The sequence below is a fragment of the Trichoderma virens genome (assembly GCF_000170995.1).
Source record: "Trichoderma virens Gv29-8 chromosome Unknown TRIVIscaffold_65, whole genome shotgun sequence".
NCBI classification, from domain to species: Eukaryota; Fungi; Ascomycota; class Sordariomycetes; order Hypocreales; family Hypocreaceae; genus Trichoderma; species Trichoderma virens.
Window position 1 is genome coordinate 51688 of NW_014013684.1, and position 17185 is coordinate 68872.

General features: G+C 44.8%; 6 protein-coding genes across 6 annotated transcripts; 3 read left to right on the top strand and 3 right to left on the bottom strand.

Annotated features, from left to right (window-relative positions):
- Positions 1-368: 368 nt before the first annotated feature.
- Positions 369-1109, bottom strand: TRIVIDRAFT_130141 (uncharacterized protein; the record flags this gene model as incomplete). Its single annotated transcript, XM_014100451.2, has 2 exons — positions 369-522; positions 574-1109. Coding segments are annotated over 2 exons (690 nt in total), but the record flags the coding sequence as incomplete, so codon positions are not given.
- Positions 1110-5117: 4008 nt separating this feature from the next.
- Positions 5118-6617, bottom strand: TRIVIDRAFT_53036 (glycoside hydrolase family 54 protein; the record flags this gene model as incomplete). The annotated part of the gene is made up of 1 exon (XM_014100452.1): positions 5118-6617. The coding sequence occupies one exon, from the start codon at positions 6615-6617 to the stop codon at positions 5118-5120; it is 1500 nt and encodes a 499-aa protein (XP_013955927.1).
- A 1973-nt stretch (positions 6618-8590) lies between these two features.
- Positions 8591-10476, top strand: TRIVIDRAFT_191967 (uncharacterized protein; the record flags this gene model as incomplete). The annotated part of the gene is made up of 4 exons (XM_014100453.1): positions 8591-8713; positions 8753-8973; positions 9044-10257; positions 10322-10476. The coding sequence occupies 4 exons, from the start codon at positions 8591-8593 to the stop codon at positions 10474-10476; spliced, it is 1713 nt and encodes a 570-aa protein (XP_013955928.1).
- A 1350-nt stretch (positions 10477-11826) lies between these two features.
- TRIVIDRAFT_191968 (uncharacterized protein) lies at positions 11827-12441 on the top strand (the record flags this gene model as incomplete). Its single annotated transcript, XM_014100454.1, has 3 exons — positions 11827-12036; positions 12183-12288; positions 12332-12441. 3 exons carry the CDS (start codon positions 11827-11829, stop codon positions 12439-12441), a joined length of 426 nt encoding a protein of 141 aa, XP_013955929.1.
- Positions 12442-13128: 687 nt separating this feature from the next.
- TRIVIDRAFT_191969 (uncharacterized protein) lies at positions 13129-13994 on the top strand (the record flags this gene model as incomplete). Its single annotated transcript, XM_014100455.1, has 2 exons — positions 13129-13557; positions 13608-13994. The coding sequence occupies 2 exons, from the start codon at positions 13129-13131 to the stop codon at positions 13992-13994; spliced, it is 816 nt and encodes a 271-aa protein (XP_013955930.1).
- A 485-nt stretch (positions 13995-14479) lies between these two features.
- On the bottom strand, positions 14480-15268 carry TRIVIDRAFT_8282 (glycoside hydrolase family 11 protein; the record flags this gene model as incomplete). Its single annotated transcript, XM_014100429.1, has 2 exons — positions 14480-14876; positions 14973-15268. Coding segments are annotated over 2 exons (693 nt in total), but the record flags the coding sequence as incomplete, so codon positions are not given.
- Between the last annotated feature and the right edge of the window lie 1917 nt (positions 15269-17185).

The following is a 17185-nucleotide window of genomic DNA, read 5'->3' on the forward strand; positions in this document are numbered from 1 at the left end:
AAGCTCCTGATCAAACCTGCTACGATAAATTAGAGGGCGTAATGCCACGTCTGGACCATGTGCTACTAAATGATAACTTAAGACTATCGCTTCCATGAGAAGCATAAACGACTTAAGTGACAGGGACTAGATGTGAAGAGGGTTGGCAACAGAACTCTCCTCAGTCATAGATAAAGATCATAGATAATCTGCTAAGATATAACGAGAATAGCAGCTTTTTAGATCGCCAATAAATGGATTCTCGTGGGAACTTATAAATATCAGATATAAGAAAATCCGCAATTGCTCTTGGAATAAAATACACCGGCACTACGGAATACAATATTTAGAGCAGGCCTGGGAATAAAATATGCCCTACTCGTATTCCCTCACGCTAACTTCTGTGCTCGAGCCCAGAACAACTGGCCTTTAGCACCAGCAACAGGAACGGGGCTCAACTGCTCTGCCAGCTTCCATCTGACCTCTCCGCATCCAGCCTGCTTAAACAGGCCCTCCATATCCGCTTCCGTGAAGCCGTCAGGTCTGCTCACCGTGTGACGCGCACTATGGCCCTTTACTCTTTCCATTACTGACTCCAAGCTCTCGCCACTCTCCCTCAGTTCCTCCTCATACTGGCGCTGTGCTGGTGTGCTGAGATCAAGAGGGGTCCAGTCTACAACCATAAACACACCGCCCACCTTCAGACGCGTTGCAAGCCGCTGCAGGGCACGCTCGGGATCTTCAAAATGGTGCAGAGCCATGCTGATAACGACGAGGTCAAAGTTGCGCAAAACTTCCTCAGGCAGCGGCGGGTCCGTCGGCTGTACGTTATCGGACAGCAGATCACCGCGGACACCGACCATCTCGTCAGTGCTGCAGCTCAGATCAGCGGCCGTCTTCCGGTACTTATCCAGCATGCTACCAGAGACGTCGACACCGACAATCGAGGAGAAATACTGCTTGAGCCCCTTAGAGATGATGCCATCTCCACAGGCATAGTCAAGCATCCGGCATGCACTTTGGCTTGGTAGCCCAAGCCAAGATGGAAATTCGGGCGATTTGAGAAATTCGACGACTTGTTCATGGAGGTCGCGGACCCATTGCTGCCAATCGCCGGGGCTAACTTTGCTACAGAGAGGTGACGCGAAAGGTCAGCTTTTAATGATTTCAATCAGAAGCGCTTGGCGAAATGACAGCTACTGGATGCAGGATAGAAAAGGGCCTACTCGAAGTGTTTGGCATTGATCTCCGCCAAGGTGTCCTTTGTTACGGTGCCCATGCTTCTTCTTGGCTGGGAAGATTCCATCCTTGATTCTCTTGAGTTCGAGGTCAATATTGGCCGTCAGGCGCGTCTCCGTGGAAAATGGAAGCCAAAATCTGAGCAATACAAACGAGTACTTCAGCTTTGCTCGATTGCTATTTTCAGGGGCGATAGTCAACGCTGGTGTCTAGGAACGAAGCGTATTGACAAGGGCCTGCTCTTTCGGGGAATATTAAAGCGGGTGTCACTTTTTCCCTGCATTGTCACGCTTCGCCTTGTCCAGCTAACGTCTAGGTATTATATTATGGTCATGCACCCTCTATCCATCAAGGTTCTCCCACCCTCCCACTACCGGCAAGTTTATCAAGGTTCCTATGAGTGGGGGAATTCGCATTACTTTATGGCATTCAGGGCTACAGGACTGGCGCCCTTAGGTACCTATAGCTAAAGGAAGTTGGTCTCTTATATACATCCATGTAGGTAACATACAAAATTATCGCCCATATCCTTAGCGATTTAATGAAGATTACTACAACATCCCGCCGCCTCCTCAGTGGCATGCACCTTTTCGACAAATGCGCACGCAGTTACAAAATGCTTCCCCGCACAGTAGTAGTTCTTCATCTTTTGCAGCGCCCAGTCTCTGTAGACCAAGTCCTTTGTCTCAATTGCGCCCATGATTAGAGGCACCGGCCATGTTTTAGTCGGGGGCGCTTCCGTTTTTGGCTTCTTCAGCCTCCGGTAGAAGTGGCTGGTAATGGTTATGATCTTTTCTGTATGGGTGCTCTTTGTGTATATTGATTCTTTGGGCTGGTAAACCCTCGATGCACATATTTCTACAGCATGATAAAGGGCACTTCTTGTGAGGTAGGTGGAAAACACATTGTTCTTAGTAGCTTTTGCGCCACTGATGCTTTCGATATTCTGATAGAAGCCAATCTCTTAATGTCGTCCCTCCGATTATTATCATGGGTTCGACTTACTCGCTGAATATCACACGAGGACGCCGTGACGTGGCACTCGTCTGTTGTGTCGCCGCCGTTCCGAAAGAGGTTCCCCAGAAGATCTACTTAGCGACATGTTGCGACGTACAGGGGCTTATGAGCCTCGTCCCGCCGCCGTTCTTCCTTAGGGTACAGTAGACTGTATTCATGCTGCAGAATATCATACGACGTTTCCACAGCCTCATCAAGCCCGAATCGCCCCCCATAGACTGAACAATAAGATCGTTACCTTGAAGAAATAGCGCAGCGTGTGCGTCGAGAAAGCAGAACCATATAGCCATTCTGACGTAGACCGTATGTGACTGATCATGACCACGGAGATCCAGTAAAAGTGGTTTCTAGGCTGAGCATCCGTCTCAAAGAGGTCTGCCTTGAAAGGAGGAGGTCAGTCCAAGCCAGAAAATGCAGAGTCACAGCAACAGCATCCAGGTCATCCTCTCGGGCCAGAAGTTGTAGGCAGGTCTGACCGGCAATTTCGGTTGCGTTCTCTGCCAAGGGATGAATTCCGAGTTGTTCTCTGATACCCGCGAGGCTTTTGCCGTAATGATCCATCGCGCTGGCTTCAGATCCCAATGTCCCATTGCGGAAGAGGTGGGCAGCTGTCCAAGGGTTTAGGGACGATACTACAAACGAATGCCACGAGTTTAAGCGATTAAAGAAGAGTCTTCCTATTTGCACCGTAATATATTCCTACTGTTACGGTGCAAATAGGAGGGTTTTAATAAATAGGTGTGGTTGTTCTAGCCCTGCTCCTTTAAGCTGTATTTTGATGTCAGGCTCTGAGTATAGTGCTGTGCCAAAACGTGATCGGAAATCGTTGAGAGTGATCTGAACTTGGGATTTGATAGTCTGAGCTACGTGTGTTCAACTCAGCAAAAACTTGACTGGTATACAGGCCACGGGTTTCGTCGGGGAATTCATTAGCGACGATAGAGTTGGCAGAATCGTTTCATAACATCGCCGTGTCCGTACTTAAATCCTACTGCTGGTCCAGATTTGAGTCAAATATCCCGTCGATCCAAGGTATTATCATTGTGTCGAGGACTGGGAGGGATGGCAGTTCCAGAAGTTCCGGCTCCTCTCTCTGCAAGTGTGTTTCATTCCATTGGCTCAATGGTGGAGGACTTGTCTGCCGGGGTGTAGTTGTATTTGTAATAGTGTTGGTCTTTTTTTGCGAAGTCTTGAGCGGGCTGTGATATCCTCCGTCTTATCCCTGAACACAAATACAGCATGGGATGACGAGTTGTAGACGCATTTGGCATGCGGGTGACGGCACGATGGGCAACGGGGATTCAGCGTATCACAATGGGGCTTTCTTCTTGTACACGTTTTGCATGGACGCATGGTGAGTCGCGTTGTAGACGAGGGATGAGATGAAGACGACAAATGCTAATGAGCTGCTAATAATAACAAGCTTCCAATATTAGATCTAGTCTTGAGATAGTCGTTGGTGGCGGTATCACGTGACATATGATTTCGCAGCTCAGTAACTTTGTTGGAACAACGCCAAGCTTATATCTATACAGCTGTACTTCGTATAATAGGTATTTGATAGAACTTATGCCTCGAAGGTCTGTATTAGAGGTTTCTTAATGATATAACTAAGCAAAGCCCGTGTCAAGTTGCACTGTGGGGAATTAGGGTATTAGTTAGTTAATATTTCAAATATTTACCTAAATGTAAATAAACTGCAAAAGTTAGCTAAAGTTTATAGATAAATGAGTAAACAAATAGACGGAAATTGATAAAAGAAAAAGATTATGAAAATGAATTAAAGCTTCAAAGGGAAAAAAAAGAATACGCAATTATCTTTGCAATTTTGAGCTCGAATTTCTTATTTGCCAGCTGAATTTCTCGTTTACTAAACCGAAATAAAGGACGATTCGAATAGATAGACAAGACTTCTGTGTTTAATCCGCACGTCTGCTACCTGAAGAATCCCCTCCTCCTATGAATACGCAAGCTCACCAAATATACCTAAATAAGGGCTGCTGCCGATCAGTCTGGTCCGAATTATTCTCGGTATGTTTGTGCTGCGGGTATCTGCTTGAAGGCAATCCCGCCGATGGTCCTGATACTTGATATGAATGCTGGTTGAAAATGATTGATAGCTAGACGACACGATCTAAGCATGCTAAACTTACACTAGTACAATCTCCAAGAAAATTATGGCAGATATGGAGGAATAGAAGCCCCTAAAAGCTGTCTGGACCTTCGGAGACTTTTTCTCGATGAACAGTTGGGGTCCAGTGAACTGACAGAGGAAGTAGCCAAGAAACATCGGAACCTGTAAATATAATCAAAACGAGGTCCAGTCACTGGCAGTTGAGATCTGCTTACACTTGCGGTAGACTTTTGGTAAATCCTGCAATATTTGACGAAACCATGCTCATACCCAAGTCAAAGGAACCGTGTTCATGTAGATGACTGAGGCTTGTTAGGTGTAATTTAGGGCTAGCATTTGGGAACGGTACTAACGGTAGAAAAACGCAAGTAGACCGCTATGATTGGAACGCGGAAGATCTATTGAATGGTCAGAAACAGCTTACAAATTTCGGTGGCTCAGAGCAGGAAACACTGACTAGCGATAAATACCACGGCAATTAAGACGAGAATGTTCGTCGCGATCATGATGTACATCAGAAAGACCTCTACGCACGATTTGCAATTGGGTTAATTGGGAGCTTCCTACCAATATAATTACAACTTATAGCGGCTTCATATACTCTTGGTATATACATCTGTCTTGATTTTGATTGGATATAGGTAATATGATCAATTTAATGACGGAAGATCCACGACGTTACTTGCAAGAGAAAGCAAAGATCCAAGACAGGTTACATTCAAGCAGCCTCTTGTATACACTTTCTGACTTAAGCAAAACTGGCGCTAATTACAAAGCTCACGTCATCGTTGAACGACGTGGTAGCATCAAATGTGTGAACACCGCCATTGCTCCCAATGTAAAGAATGTTGTTGTAGTGGCGAAAATAACGGGTTGGGTAGCCCCAAGCTCGAAGTGAGCTGCCCTGGCCGTTAAGGCCGGCCTGTGGGCAAAACGTAGCATCTTCGGCGAACTGCTTACTGCCGTCATTAGCGTTGAGCAAGAGCGCGAAGTTATTATGCCGAATGTAGCTGCCCGGGGTGTCCTTAGACTCAAACGAGAAGCAGCCACTGTTGCCCAAGCCAGTTCGAACCGTCCAGCTGGCTGATTGTTTAAGGGCAGCAGCGCTGGATGATGAAACGACCTGTGTGTTGACTGTAGAACCAGTGTGTGCAATATATCGTGTAGTGCAGCAGGCTGTGGTTGCTCGTAGCGAGATTGAAGAACCGACAGTGAGCGCTGGACCACTGGTCAGCGATGTGACTGCATATTTGGCGGCTACAATATTTGCTTGCACCGAGTTCTCAGTTGCATCAGACGGATAGCCAGAGGTCATGACTCCCTCATAGAAAGTACCTTGAGCACCATTGCTATTATCGCCGCCAATGCCGAGAATGATTGCTCCTTCCTTGCTCATCGGGTTGTAGCCAGACACTGTTGGGCGCGCGCCGCTGTAAAAGGTTGACAGTGAGCCAGACGCAGCGTTGGCACCGCGGATTGCCCATTGGTTTGGCTGTCCCTTGACGGCTGCAGTGACGAACCGGTAAGAGATTGATGGATCTCCCGCGTTGTTGCCAGCGCTAGAGCCAGAGAATAAGCCGTTCTCAAGATCGGCCATCACCCAAGGACCGCTGCCTGAGCCAGTGCCCCAGACGGTGCTGTCACCAAAATAGATGGCCTCCATGTGGCCATTACCCGTATCGCGACTACTTGTCTCGGCATTGCCGTAGTCAAAGCAGCATGCACCGTTGTAATGGGTACCGTCGAGAACCGCGTACATACCCTCTGCCGCGTCACCTCGAGCTGTGCCGCTGGCGGCATTGTTGCGATAGCCAGTGCCAGGGGATATGAAGACTCCATATGCTTTCTGACCGTTCAGCGTCACTGGCGCTCCAATTGCGCTTGCAAGGTTATCGTAGCCATTGGACTCTGGACCATTAAAACCACCGGGGGGAGCCTGGGTAAGGTGATTACCACGCCCCGACTGGTCGTAAATAATTGTGATGAGGCAGGTTGTGCCAGCACAGAAAGAGTCTTGAGCGGCAGCATTGGCAACGCCACTAGAAAGTGGCGAGATGGTGGTTGTGGCACCATCAGAGCCTCGCTGCACTTGGTACAACGGGCCAGTATAAGCGCTGTATAGGGCACGAGTGGTGCTGTGAGCGGCAACACAAGGCGTGCCCCCTGAGGAATAGATATCACACGGCCCCCCAGTGGCTAGAGAACCTGTGGCAACAAGGCCAAGAGCCGTGCGGATGGGTGGGAGCATGGCTGTTCAGTTGTTTTAAGTAGAAGGAAGGGGAGATAGTAAATGTACACTTGTAAGTGCTTTGACAAGTGTTTCGACAGGAGGCTTCAACAGCCAACGTAACAGAACGGCGATGTTGTAGTAATCATATTCAAAGCTGTATGGCGAAAAGCTCGCCTATTTATACTCGTTTTACTGTCAATAAACGAATTCTTCTTCGACATTCTGGGGCGGCATGGCAACTCAACAAGGAAGAACCTTCTCCTATACTCACGGATTAGCTGCATATCATTTACTAATATTCCTTACTATTTTGCGGATTGCAATCAAAACAGCCTATTTAACCTTGTCAAAATGCTACTATTCATCTCCAATGTTGCATAAACATGGCCTTGTGACGCAGATAAAAGTTGGCATTCACAGGTATCCGAGGTGGAAGACCACACTTCGCCTAACCTGGTGGGTATTTAGGTAAACTTTTACCCCAGATTTGGAGTTTTGCTATGCGCGCCAATCAGAGGCACGCAAACTGACAATGATATTTAAATATACAATGCAATGTGAAAAAAAAAAATCTAGCTATATTTGATTTAGAAGGTAATAATTCCTATGTCGAATATCTCATCACTCTTGACACAATTACGTATACAAGAAGCCGTTGGTGATTCTCGATAACAGCATCACGAAGATCCACCCCATCCCACACCCCTTCAATTCAAATACTGCCCTGAAAAAAATTGTAAAACCAATAGCCTTCAAGTGTCATATATATACATTCATTTACTTAATGGTCACATATAACGCCTATTTGAAGTCATTGGCTATTTCCTTAGTTGCCCCTTCTGTCGCCGTTTGCTTCGAAGTCTCTATCAAGGCGCGCCAGGCTTGCATCCGACCTCAATAAATCTTTTGGGTCTACATATCGCAAAAGTATTCGACTAAGGTTGAAAACTAAATTCAGCATTTCTTTTATATTGAACAACACTTTCAAATGGTGTATAACATTCACCGACTAGAAAGACCCAAGAATTTGATAATATCGATAGTTTTTCGCCAGTGATGGATTTCGGAGACCCGTTTGATGTTGGTTTTAGATGAGTTTATTGCGTCATGATTTTGGTGAGACAATTCCTCGTCTAAGTAGTGATTATCCCGAAAGGTAACTAAAATGCAGTATGTCCTATAATTGCACATCGCCTTGTGTTTTTAAGACTCCCCAGTCACTGTCTCTCAGTTATAAACAACATACGCCTGTAGGAAATATTTTGCTCCATTGCTATAAGTTACTATTTATCTAACTTAGATCTTTGTTGTCTGGGCAATTCTTGCATTTTCTCTCCTTGGTATCCGCAAATACTGCAAGCTTGGCAGTGCAACAAATCCGCAAGGCTCGGGTGTGATAGGCTAACATGCTATATATTGATGACGTGTACGAAGTCTAGAATGTCTTATGTCGTAACATATGTATGACTCGGAACTTGTGATGGCACCTAATGGAATGATTCGTTCTTTCTTCCGATCGGTGAAAGAACAGTGGGACTTGTCACACAGTATATCCGCTTTGATGTCTGCCTGTGTATTCATTTCTGTCCAAGCATTGGCTCACTGGTATCTGTTGTGCACGGACATCGGATACGACAGCATAGCTTGATATGCACTCCGTCAATTCCGCTCTATTTCTGGTGTGTTCATTCGCTAAGATATGACCTCCACCTTGTGTACCTTCGGGATGTTTTGTCTCCCTACTTATTAAGCGCCTCGTACGTCAAACACGAAATCCTTGATAATTTGGATGCCTTGATGCCCAATTCATACCGCTTCATGTGTTTCACGAGAGTCTGCCATGTCATGCTTGGGGTTTTCTCCACATATCGAAACCAGCCACAGGACCTCTTGATTACCTATAAAGATCTGGACGGATGTGCTTTCTTGAATCTCTTCAGCACATCCCAACCCATATATTGCGTCTGCTACAAAACCAACTCTTTACCATGATGGCTGTAAAGAAAGTGCTGCTTGCAGGCACTTTGATCTCGGTATCTGCATTCAAACTCTGGCCCGCAAACTCAGTTGCTAGCCTTACTGATCAATTGCCTCTTGGCTTTAACCACCACAACGTTGGTGCGCACCCTACGGCTGATATATCACAATTTAAGTGTGACTTGGTTGAACCTCTGGATCCTTCAAATGACGGACTCTACAGCTCTGATGATCTGTTCTCGAGTGAGGAAGCACTCAAGACTCTGATTACACGCCATCAACCCCTCGTCAAAGTTGAATCTATCTGTTACGACGATCTTGGAGACTTTGATACAGATAAGCGATGGAGACCCTTCGAGGAGATTCCCAAAGTGCTGAAGGACAATTACCCATTGGTGTGAGTCTCCACGACCCCTCACAAGCATTTACCGCATCCACACAAGAGAGTCGCTGAAATCAATGAATAGCTACGAAAAAGCATGGATAGAGACAATCAATACATTTGGTCTCGTATACACTATCGAGGGATCGGACAAGTCACTAGCGCCTGTCCTTTTAACGGCCCATCAAGATGTTGTACCAGTCGAAAACGAAACGCTGAGTGAATGGGATCACCCACCATTCAGCGGCTATTACGATAAGACTAGTGGCTATCTCTACGGCCGTGGCGCCTCGGACGACAAGTCAGCCATTACAGGCCTAATGTCCGCTATGGAATCTCTACTCTCACAAGAAAACTACGAACCTCGTCGCACAGTCATCTTTGCTTTTGGCTTTGATGAAGAATGCTCAGGTTTCCGTGGAGCATCCTCGATAGCCAAGCATCTTGAAGACCGATATGGTAAGGATGGAATCGCTGTCATCCTGGATGAAGGCGGCGCAGGTCTTCAGAAGATTGGCGATGCGATGTACGCATTACCTGCTGTGTATGAAAAAGGATACCTAGACGTGTGGTTTGATCTCAACGTTGTCGGGGGACACAGTTCGACACCAACTCCACACACCTCTATTGGTATGATGTCGGAAATTGTCACCGCTCTAGAGTCAAATCCATTTCAACCAAAGATCATCCGTAATGGCCCAATACACGAGGCACTCATTTGCTTCGCAAGATATTCACCAAATTTTATGCCTCTATTAACGTTCTACGTCAAGACCGGCCAGCTTGATAGAGCTGCACTACTCTTGGCGCAGATACAACGGGAGACGCAATACTTTATCCAGACGTCACAAGCAGTCACTTGGATTACAGGTGGCCAAAAGATCAACTCATTGCCCGAATTTACTACGTTGGGTGTGAATCATCGCTTTGCTCCCCAAGATAGTATTGGCAGCATCCAACACCGTATAGTGCACCTTGTTCAGGGAGTTGTGAAAAGGTACAATCTCACTTTGCAGGCATTCGAAGGGGACAAGGATTATGAGGATTATCTCACTTCGATTAAACATGTCCATGCAAGGAGGGACGATGGTATCCACGGAGCTTGGGAGCCCATCTACGACGGAAAGTTAGTTCTCGAAGCAAGAAAGAGGTCCTATATCACACCACAGTCGCCAACTAAGGGAGCTGTGTGGGACATATTTGCTGGTACCGTGCGCTACACGTTTGCTGATGAGGCCAAGCATGTTATTCCCGCTCCGGGAGCCATGACTGGCAACACCGACACCCGGCATTATCTGAGTAAGTTTTATTATACGCACAACAGAATGGATATTCGCAAGGCTAATCTTGGGATTAATTATAGACCTATCCAAGAATATATACAGATGGAGTCCTGGAAGCCTAAAATCGTTCTCCAACGTCCATGGCGTCAACGAAAAGCTCTTAATGAGTGAACATATCAATATGGTTAAATTCTATTATGATTTTATCCGCAACTTTGATCAGGCCGATATTTGAGGACTTTCAACATGATCGACGACCAGTGATTAGATAGTCTAAAGCTGGTGTGACTATATCTGTTCTTTAGGTGAGATACGAAGATGTTGCTTTACAGAAATGAATGATGGTGAAAATATTCATGATGGTCCAATCTGTACTTGAACTTCAAAGGAGAGACAATTATCAAATGGTAGCTCTCCCATTAGCCTAGAGAAGACTGCAATATTCACTAAACTGATAACCTTGGTCGGTAAATAGACGATATTGTTCATCTTGATATGATGTAAACGATTGCCAATGCCAATTATTTGTTGATGAAAGTTGAGAAAAATACTCTTCGTGTAAAGAAATAATAACACTTCGGATTCAAGTCTCACAGACGGACAGACGTACGTACGTGAAAGTAGTAGTATACATAATTGCACGGATGCTGTATAACTCCACAGTGCTCTATTTCTGCTCATATCCAACACAGATTGACCATAATCCCCCTCCCCTCTTCCTTTCCTCTATCAAAATGACATGTAGCGAACGCGAGATCTGAACCCACGCAGCTCCTTCCGCTCTAGTGCCTAGATGGGGCTTCCTGTAACTAATTCGCTTAGTGAACGTTAATAAAACGAAGAAACAAAGAAACGAACAAACAAGCAACGCTCTTGAATGAAAGTTATCATCCTCGTCTTGTATCATGTAGGGAAGCCGTAAAATCTGGCGTCTAGTACTTTGTTGATTAAGCATAATTACATGTAGTTCTTGTAACTACATGTGCCTACCTAGGTTGAGCTGCTCATTGGTAATTACGATTTGACCTTTTTATACATAGCCTTGGTCGTTGCGTAGTAAGCCTGGCTGGAACGGAGGTACTAGTAGCTGCTTCGTTTCTATAATAGAATTGCGAGAGTAGAGAGGAAAAGTGACCTTGGCTCGCCCCAAGGATAGTCTAGGTTGACAAGGCTGGGGGTGGCTAAGAAGAGAACGAGTTCTTGGCCGTTTGAATTTTAAATTTTTATCCCTAAACTTCGTACATGCACGCCAGCATGCCACAGCCTGCTTGTGAATGGCAAGAGCATGTCATCAACACTTTAACAATTTAAATCAGCGCCGTGAACTATTTGCTGAAAATGACATAACATGAATTATCGCCTATGAATGAAGCAATAGATTGTACATGAATTTTGAATTTGCTAATCGCTAATTACTATATAGGTGGGTGCTTCATTCGCAGTTTCTCATTTTTTTTTCGCACCCTTTCCTATACGATTGAACCTTGAAAGTTGGCCACTGTTCGCATAAAGAAATCAATAATTCTCCACCAGCCTATTAAATCATCGTTACAACACTGCTCTCATAACCGCAGCACCAAACAAAATGCTTCTCCTCTCTTCGGTCTTTATCCGTATTTTGGTTGTTGTCGGTGCATTTGCTTCACCACTCATCGACAACAGGGACAAAACTGATGATAACAACCCAAATGCCAATATTTTTCCTCCCTTTGAAGAGTATGAAGGCTGGGCCATCTGCCAAGGTAAAATAACCAAAGATCGATTCCCAAACTTACAAGCGCCAGAAAAAAAACTGGTGGATGCGTCCGTTACTACCGTGGAATCGATATGACTGTAGTTGTTACTGAATTGCATTTCTACTTCAAAGACAATGTCAGGAGCGCATGCGACCGTGCTATCAAGTGTCTAGAAAAGCCTGATATATGCACCAATTAGGTCTAGAAGCACACTTTCATGGTGAACCAAAATAGTGGCAAACGTTCGTGTGCACTCTATAGCTCACCAAACCTACCAACAGGCGTCACACTACAGTATAACTTAGCCAAGAGTAAGGGTTTTCAATCGTTACAATCAGCAAATTAAGCCACAAGTTGGCGCCCTTGCCCCTCTTACGTTTCTTGATGCTGCAAATACCAAGCCGGACATATTTAGTGTCTCTGGTTTCATAGTACAGGACCAAAACAAGGCGCAGTATTGCTAGGGCAAGGTTGTATCAATCAAAATCAACTTCGGTTGCGGAAATCATAGGCTGTTCAATATTAGTAGTCTACGCAGAAAGTATTTGCCTAATTGTACTTTATGATAGTTTGAATGTAAATTTTGATAGCACCGTCCATGGCAATGAAAAAATTGTTGCTCAATCAAATAAGATGCTAATTTGAATTGTGATATTAGGCCATGCGCTGCTTTTACTCATGATATAGAGGCCCAGAATCTCACAACATCAAGTACGTAGAAATTCGTTATGATAAAGACAGCTAATTTGAATAATTCGAAATACTATGTTAACCTTTCATGATGCTGCATCCAGTAAACACCAGTCTTGCTGTGGATTATTGGCATACTTGCTGTTTAAGCTGAGTTTGGGTCAGTCGAACCAGAACGGAAGAGGCAGGACTATTGATTGTAGCAACACAACCCAAGGTCGTCATTGTCATAAATATACAATAGGACGAGTAGCCGTGACCATATCCCCTGCGGCCAAATAGGGGATAGATGTAACGCTCACAAGGGTATCTAACCATGATTTGAAATGGGGAGACAAAGCAATATACATTGATCAACAGCTTGGCTATGCAAATCAATGTTGTTTTTCAGTACTCTTCATTCTTTTTACATCAGCTTCTTGATTACATTTATTAAATTAAACGAACGTCAACTTTTAAGAATGACCAAGATTGCAACCGTCGTGGGGGCGACTGGTAACCAGGGAGCAGCCGTTATCGCTGCCTTGAAGCAACATGGAGGTTATAAAATCCGCGAAGTTGGGCGACGACCCGAAAGTAATTCTGCCAAAGCTCTCCGGAAACAAGGCGTAGAGATCGTAGAGGCGGATATGAGTCACTATGCGTCCCTCGTCTCCGCCTTTGTCGGATCTCATTTTATTTTCAGTGTAACAGATTTCTTTGAACTTCTTGTAGCAAACAAAGGCGCGAACAAAGCAATGGATATTAAGGTGCAACAGGGCAAGAATTTGGCAAATGCTGGAGAGGCAACACCAACTCTAGAGCACTATATCTGGAGCGATCTCACCGGAGCACTCACCAAAAGTGGAGGTAAAATGAAGGTACCACCACACTACGATAGCAAGGACATTGTGGATCAATATATCCGAACCAAAAAAAAAAAAAAAGCCTAATACCCAAGACAACCTTCATGCTGATTGGATGGTATTCCATGAACTTTACTTTCCCGTCCTTTAAACCAACCCTGCTGGAGTGTGCTGGGAGGTATGTTCTTATTGGAGATTTTGTTCCTTCAAAATTCAATTATCTAACGATTGGGGACATTCGGAAGAATCTTGTGCCTTTTGTCAAAGCCGTGCTAGCTAAAGCCGAGATGAAAAATGGGGTAATGGTGGTTGCGTTGATTGGGACATTCAACGTCCAGGATATGCTGCAAAGACTAGCTTACATACGCGGTAAGGAATTCCATTTTATTAAAATAGACAGCGGCACATACTATAAGTTGTTCCCTTTGTGGGCAGAAAAAGGAGGTCTCATGATGCAGTACATGCAAGCGATGGGAGACTAAGCTTGGATAGACGCGAAATATCCGATGGTGCTCCCAGATCAACTGGGTATTGATACGGGATGCATAATATCTCTTTATGACTCCCTTGATACGTTAGAAATATAGGTAGCACCTAAATTATAATTGAACCTAGACATGGTTACTATCCTACAAATGGTTTGTATTGTTTATCATAGAGATATTTTAATCAATATTTTGTGACATTTCCTTCAACTTCCTCTGCCTCTGGTTCGAATGATCTTGGATTTCAACCCCCTAATCCAGCTTATTTCAACCATTTATCTGGCAGCAGGCTTAAGAAAATCCACAGTTTAAAGGCACTGAGAGTAATATGCATTCCCAACCTTGCAGGTTCCTGATGAGCAGCATGTTGGACCTTGCCAGCCAATTCCACCACATTGCCCATACAAAGCGGAGCAGCCGCCACCAGTAGGGCCGGACCCAGCTGCCGAAGTGGTCGTGGTTGGGCCACCAGGGTTCCCGGAGTTAGACACAGACTGCTGCGCGGATCCGCTGCCGCTCCAGCTCTCAACGGCGATAACCTGGTAGTTCATTGTGCCGAGATGCAAACCAGCTGCCGCCCACGCATCAAAGTGGTTCTGGACAGTGATGGTGCCATTGGTGCGCGCCCCATTTCGGATAGAGATATACTGGTTGAAGGTCGCCGTGCCTATGATGGAAGGCTCGTTGACGCGTGTGTTCTCCCAAATAGCATAGGTGCCTCCATCACTGCTGACTGTACCCTTCTGTGAGCCGCCTGTAGAGATTCCGACATTGGTATCCATGATGTAGTACTCGACAAGTGGGTTCGTGGTCCATCCGTAGACTCCAAGACTACCGAGTCCACTAGCAACGTTGAACGTGCCTGAGTGAGTAATGGGACTGTCGTATTCAACATGATTAATTATATAGTATATCCATCGGGATCAAAATAGATGAAAATGGAGTATGAACACGCAGTAACTGATAGACACATACAGATTGCTGCCAGGATTCCAACCAACACCAACGACGAAATCCTGTTGGGTATTCCAATTGAGCGAGAATCCATTAGTCGCTGGTGTGAAATTCACTGTTCCGCCGGTGGTATAATCCTGGTTGTAATTCGTGTTAGATCGACGGGTGACGCTGCGGCGAGAGAGAGGATGGTCAGGGCCGAGGAAAAAGTTATATGCGTCACGCGTTTCAACTTTTTTCTCAGCAGGATCCGTAGGGGCAGCGAGCGAGGCCGCGATGACCGAGAGGCCAGCAACGATACGGGAGAAGGCAACCATAATAGCTAGTAGCGAAACTCGAGTGAAAGACCAAGTTGCTATTGGAGATGAGACAGATTGATATAGGATAAACCATCATCTCATGAGCTTTACGGGAAGCTTATATAGTTATACTCGGTGGAGGCAATATGTATTCTGTCATAGACAGAATGAATTCATTTGGGCGTCTACCTACTTACGAATCCGACATTTACAGCTTACTAGCACACGTATGGAGAATGGTAATTCTTCCACCATATCAGCCTGAAATCTTTCCATCTCCCTTAATCCGAGCAGAAAATTTGACTCGGAAGAATTCAGATGATAAACGAATAGCCTGTGGAAGATAATTCCTCTGGCTATCGAGGGATGTATTAAGCAGTTTTAGTAAATATCGTCCTTTACAGTTTAGTGAGTTCGTGGAGAAAAAAGTAAGACAGGATGTAGTTATCCATGCTACCTTATTAGAGGTTAGGACCTGGGTTAAAGCAGTTTGTCATGGATGAAGTTTATCCAGAAACCCTGACTCTGCTAGAACATACGTGCCTCTAATTACTGCACCTAATATTTGTTTATTTTAAAAATGCAACTTACACATGCAGCTTAGAGAAACATTGGCAGATTAACCTTGGCGCGGGGTAAAATAATTTCTGGAATCTCATTTTTACCGCACTGATTAAAATGTAACGATAACTCGGACTCCGGCAAGTTGAGTGGGGAATGGGCTTTTGGCGTATAAATGGAATAGCCTTATTCTATAACCATATGCTGTATGCAAGTTTAGTCCAACAAATCAAAGAGTAATAAGATGGAGAAGAGTGTTTGGTGAACCTATGCATACATGGCATTGTGGTGGCAATATTGAAGAAATACTGTGATACGAGCGATGAAAAATGAACGTCTGATTGAGTTAAGCTGATATCGCAATTAAATAGGACCACCAGGCATCATTGCTTTGTAAAGGAAGCCGATTGCAAAGTCAAAGCTATTCAATAAAATGGGAATGAAAATATGGAATATTTATTGTAAACACTGATATGTTAAAGGCCATCGCCAATAAGTCAGCTAGTTAAAGCGCCGGTGACTGCGTTGAAGAAAGCGAAAGGGGAATAGGTATAATCCACAATGGGCAAGAGGGGCAAGATCGTTGAGGTTAATCGGACGCTTATGTGTATCTTGGCTAAAATGCGTAAGAAGAACCATCATGAGTTGGTTAGTCATGAAGCTACCTTAGCCACCTGCATCGCTCGGCCGGCCGGCTACAAGAGCATTGCAGTTCTAACTAGTACGTCTATTAGGTTCCCGGCAGCCACAAGGTACCAGAGATACATATGTATAAACTAAAACAAAGAGATTTGCACCATATATTCGTTGTGAAGCTGCTCATAATCAGATATACCACATTTTCGGCCTATAGTGCTAAGGGGAGATATTAAATTCGGCTGAAAAATAGCAATTGAGGATAAAATTCTTTGTGGAGTTGACATACATTTTCTGTCCCTGCCCCAAAAATGATGGGCATGGGGTAATGTAATACTGTGAGGCTGAGAACGATCAAGCCACAATTGCTAGGTAGGTAAGGCTGCCATGTTTGAATGCAGGATATAGCTCTTTGCTATGTTTTGCCTCGCACCTTGATTCCAAATGATGGCTCAATAAAATGACAAATATTCAATTAGCATATAAGTTATCCAATGAGGAAAATTGTAGGGTAGCGGCCGAATGAGACGTTAGAAATAGAAGCGATCGCATCAGCCCCATGGTGACTGACGCAAAGTCTCAATAGCGGTCTCAAGGCCATAAAGGTGACGAAGTGCGGTTCGAAATGACCAGTAATATATGAGGATACAGAGGGTAGAAGTTAATGAAGCTAAATGAACATTAAAGCAAGAAGGACTTTAACTAATATTACAGTTGTACTGGATTGCGGCTCACTAC